General features: G+C 51.8%; 1 protein-coding gene across 1 annotated transcript; it reads left to right on the top strand.

Moving 5' to 3' along the window:
• The first annotated feature begins 2,185 nt into the window (after positions 1-2,185).
• On the top strand, positions 2,186-2,986 carry LOC149914911 (feather keratin Cos1-1/Cos1-3/Cos2-1-like). The gene is made up of 2 exons (XM_090125022.1): positions 2,186-2,284; positions 2,660-2,986. Exons 1-2 carry the CDS (start codon positions 2,186-2,188, stop codon positions 2,984-2,986), a joined length of 426 nt encoding a protein of 141 aa, XP_089981148.1.
• The last annotated feature ends 2,107 nt before the right edge of the window (positions 2,987-5,093 follow it).

Consider the following 5,093-nt stretch of genomic DNA (forward strand, 5'->3'; position numbering starts at 1 on the left):
CTGGTGTAGGCAGTAATGCTTTCCCATGGTGCAGGACCCTTCTCTTGCTCCTGTTGGAGTTCATCAGGGTCCTCTCCACCCAGCTCTCCAAACACTTCCAAGTCTTGCTGAAAGGCAACACAGCTGTCCCGTGTGTCAGCCACTCATCCCAGCTTCATTCTGGCAGAAAACGTGCTGAGGGTATGCTTGATGTCTTCCTCTAGGTCACTGATGAAGGCATTCAACGAGGCCGGACCCAGTACCATCCTCTGGGGAACACCGCAAGCTGCGCACCTGCAACTAGATTCTGCCCCATTGGTCGTGACCCTCAGATCTCTGCCAATCAATCAGTTCTCAATCCACCTCACTGTCTGCTCACCTATCCTACGCTTCCAAAGCTTTGTTACAAGGATGTTGTGGCATACTGCGTCAGATGCCTTGCTGGAGTCAAGGTGCACATCATTCACTGCTGTCCCCTCATCCACCCGGCGGGTGATGACATCACGGAATCCTGTGAGGTTGCTCAAGCGTGATTTCTCCTTTGGTGAATCCATGCTCACGACTTCCAATGGGCTTCTTTCCTTCCAACTACTTGGGCATAGCATCCTCAAGGCCAGGGCACTCACCTCATTAAGCAGGGGATCTCTTGTCTTCCTTGTCCCCATGTCATACTTAAAGAAGACTTTCATGTTATCCTTGATCTCTCTCACCAGATTTAATTCTATCTGGGCCTTAGCCTTCCAAGTTGCCTCCTTACAGACTCAGACACCAGTCGAATATCCCTCCCAAGTGACCGGGCTCATTATGCACATTGTAAAGACAATCTTTTTTCCCCTGGAGTTTCTCCATGAGTGCCGTGCTTGTCCGTGCTAGTCTCCCGCCCTTTGTGCTCGATTTCTGAACGAAAGTGGACCAGAATGTGACTGCACGGCAAACCCCGTGTCTGTGCTCTTCCCGACCTGCAGCACATTATGGGTTACAGCCATGAGTGCGCTTTGCCGGAGAGTGGCCGCAAAACTCCTTGAGCAGAGAAGAAAGCAGCTGCCTGCCTGCAACGTCCCAGGCAAAGGGAGAGGGTCAGAGGGCAGCAAGATGGCGCAGGATAGGATGGGACAGGACTGGGCGGGATGGGACAGAATGGCCCAGGTCCCCTGAGTGTGCCTGACATGAGTCAGAGCACAGGACGAGATACCACGCAGGTCACCTGGCACTGCTCCAGAAATCCAATGCCATGAGTGGTCCCTTTGCAGTGGCCCAGCACACGCACACAGACATGGAATTATGCAAAAATCTTCACCCACAGACATTTGTACAGAAGCTGCACCACATTCTCTGGTACACAGTGAGACTGTACGGAGAGGGAGAAGTCCACTGGGAGACTTGAAAAAGATACGGGAGGCCATTTGTTACCCTGAGGGGTGCTAGAAAGGGAATCAGATGGAGTGCGCGGTGCTCACCAGCGCTGAGAATTTATGCACAGAATGGCAGAAATGAACTTCCATCGTGGAAAGGAAGACATGTTAGATTTTCTCCAGTTGTTCACCCAGAACGTAAAAGACTCCACAATACGGAAAGGAAGAAGGAGCTCTGTATGGACAGGATCTCCAGAGTGCTACTTGGGGGAAATCCAGTTAATTCCCTGTTACTCTGCACAAAATCTGCATTCCTGTAATGAGAATAGGCCTAAGATTTGCTCTCTGTCTCTGTAGGTCTCCTCATTCTTTCTTTTTGAAAACCCCTGTTCATACGCCATTTATTGTTTGGTCTTTCTTTTGAGACCTGGAAAGGACTCTACACATCTTTTTACCCCATCCCGAGATCCGCAAGGCAAAATATGAGGAGACAAAAGAGGAGGGCAGAATTTTCCAGAAACTTGTGTCAAGTGGGATCGGGTCACACACCGCTACACCTCCTGCAAGAAAGGCCCCTAAGAAACCAAAGGAGTGACCCGGGCTGACGTCATTTCCACTTGCTGGACTCTTCCAGCACATGAATTCACTCTGTTTCCCGCGCTGGTGTCTGTTGTGTGGAAATGCTTGGGCCTCTCCTCATTACTCTCAAAAGATGCCTTTAGCGTCGAATGGAAATTACACACAGCTAGAAACACAACAGTGCTGCACAGGAAGCCAGCACACTGTCCACATCATTAGCTACGATGTTTGGCATTCAAGAGGCGCTTGTCAGAAAATAATCACTACTGTGCGTGATGTCTCTGGATATGGGTCAGCTTTGGTCCATTATAAAAGACAGCCCAGTTCCTTACTCTCACATTCGCCTCTCTTGCCACTTTCTTCCTGGGAGCCAGGTGAGCATGAGCCTCCTTCCTGTCTCTCTCTCTCTTCGTCAGGAGGCCTGAGGTCTGTAGACCTCTCATCTGCTACCAGCTCTGTACCATGACGAAGCTTGGAGCTGCTGGTCATGGAAAAGGGAAGTGGGCAGAAGTTTGGTCCTGGACAGGAGCTGGGACTGCACTCCGGGGCTTCTGGGCTAGGGTCTAAGAAGTAGCTTGATAGGCACCGGGTGGTTCTTTCTGGGTCCTAGCAGGAAGAGACCAGGAAGTCGATGATCATCCCTGCACAGCTTCCAACTCCCAGCACTGCATGTGCATGGTTCCCTCTTGGTGGGATGCTAGACTCCTCCTGACTCTCCATTTTCTCCACTCGGTCCTCTCTCCCAACAGGTACACTGCCAACCCAAAGACATGTCCTGCTGCGACCCGTGTGTGCCATGCCAGCCCTGCGGCCCGACCCCTCTGGCCAGCAGCTGCAACGAGCCCTGCGTCAGGCAGTGCCAGAACTCCACCATCGTCATTGAGCCCTCTCCCGTGGTGGTGACCCTGCCCGGACCCATCCTCAGCTCCTTCCCACAGAACACCGCCGTCGGATCCTCCACCTCCGCTGCTGTCGGCAGCATCCTCAGCTGTCAGGGCGTGCCCATCACCTCGGGGGGCTTGGACCTCTCCTGCATTTCCAGCCGCTACTGTGGCAGAAGGTGCACCCCCTGCTAAAGGTGCTGGGCACTGCTCCCAGTCAAGGTCCCCCTGGAAATCGCAACGTGGTACTGGACAGAAGAACAGACTTTGTGCTGCTGTTTGCAGAGTAGATGAGCATCTGTGGCTTACCCTGTCAGGTCAGACAGGAGGGCCTCACCTGGCCTCTCTAACTACGTGGCCAATGTCGAACTACATTCCCTTCCACTCGCTTTTCTCTCTTTTCTTTGTTGTCTGTTGCTCTCCCCAAAACTCTCTGTGAAGGTCCTTGGGACCTGCCAGCTTCTCTCCCTTGATGGGCATTTAGGCGGGTGTCCCGAGGCAGTTCTGCCGTGGGAAAAGGGGAACAGATTCTTGTCTGCTTCTGCCACTCCCTGCCCTTGGGATCTCCACTTCGGCTGACATCATTTCCCTCTTAGACTCATTAAACGTTTGCTGCAACCTTCATTGTGTCCCTGTATGGTTTGTCCTTCTTCTGCCTAATATGGTCAGATGAGAGAATTCTTGCTCTGAAATGACAAAGCACAAATAGGTAACTTCCCTGCTACTGGGGTGGGGAGGGGCTGGGGGGGGATGGGGAGGCAACTGTAGACATTCAGCCTTCAGTGAAGGCCACATCTAGAGCAGCCTTGTCCCAGCTCTGCTGCATGTGTCCCTGTACATTTACAGGCCTCCTGTTGTCCACGTGGCCTGGCCAGGCTCCTTGGAAGTCCTGGACAGTCGCTGAATGGAGTATTCAGCCAGCTAACTGACAGGTCTTGCCTGGGCTTGAGCCCTAGTCCCACTTCCCACCTCAGCTCTGAGATGAACCGCACGTAAAACACATCTGCTGCCTGTATTGAAGCAATAATTGACAGATGCTTCTCAGATAGAATTAACTGATACCTGAAACCGATGTCTGACACGGATTGGCAGACTTACTCTTGGGTGTACTTTCTTCTCTTGATAATGGTCAAATTGTTCTGGATGCCAGAATCCACAAAACTTTGAAGCTGATGACTCCAAAAGGAGAAGGAAGAAAGAAACACTTGCTGGAAGAGTGTTGTGGGAGACCACGTGCTTTGAGCAGTTGACAGGAAACCTTCCGTGTCCAGGACATCGGTGCTTGGCATCCGACTTAAGGAAGAAGGGCTGCGGATGGAGGTTTATACATCATGCGCCCGAGAAATATGAGTAATGCCGGAATCTGCCTCCTGAACACCATCTCAGGCTTTCCTGTACAGATGTCAGGGCCCCTGAACCTCTCCGGGAGTGAGACGTGGGGCTTTGAGCAAAAGATGCAGGGCAAGTCATGACAGAACACTTTGCAGTAAGGCTGCATTCTGTCCTTCTCCATACGAGTGGAAGAGATGAACATACGTGCGCACCGGCCAGTACCCAGCAACTCCCTGTGGAGAAGGAGCAAAGGCCAAGAGAAGGATTTGAGAGATCAGGAGTTCACGGGCTCACAAGGAAGGTAGTTCCAGCAGCTCTGCACCAATCTGTCCCTCCTAGGGAACCTGATTCTCTTCCAAGACTCCCCAAGGATCCTGAGGTGTGTTTCCAGCATCCTGTGGGCAACAGGATGTTCTGAATGGTAGGTGGCGATGGGAGCCCATGACCAGTCCTGATCCATCGCATCAGGGCCAGAGCACAGAGGTACCAGGCTGAGGGATTCTAAACAGGTGCGGAGGTTGAAAATCCCACGGGGGTGTTTTGTGACTCCCAGCCTGTTTTTGCTTTCTCTCCACCAAGCAGAAAACAGAAGCGGAAAAAGGAAGTCTCCTGGGAGTTACAGCTCATTCTTCTCTTCTGCGACCAAGTGACCAGAAATATCCCACGCAATCAAAAGAGTGTAGAGTAACTGATAAGGCAAAAAAAACTGAATCCAGGAATCCCCCATCCTGCTAGTAAGTCATTTTCAAGCATGGGCAGTCCTTCTCCACAGGCCTACTCTCAGTGTGTTCTCTCAGACCTGGGATTGCAATCACCCAAGTGCAACACCGTGCACATGACCTACATGAATTTCAAACGGGCTGATTTTCATGCCTGTCTTGGTCCCTATGGATGCCATCAATTACCTCTGTCGCATCACATGCCCCATTCACCTTAGTCCAATTGGCAAATTTGCTGAGGGTACGATCAA

This window comes from Phasianus colchicus, chromosome 26 (assembly GCF_987193195.1).
Source record: "Phasianus colchicus chromosome 26, bPhaCol1.hap1.1, whole genome shotgun sequence".
Taxonomy (NCBI): Eukaryota; Metazoa; Chordata; class Aves; order Galliformes; family Phasianidae; genus Phasianus; species Phasianus colchicus.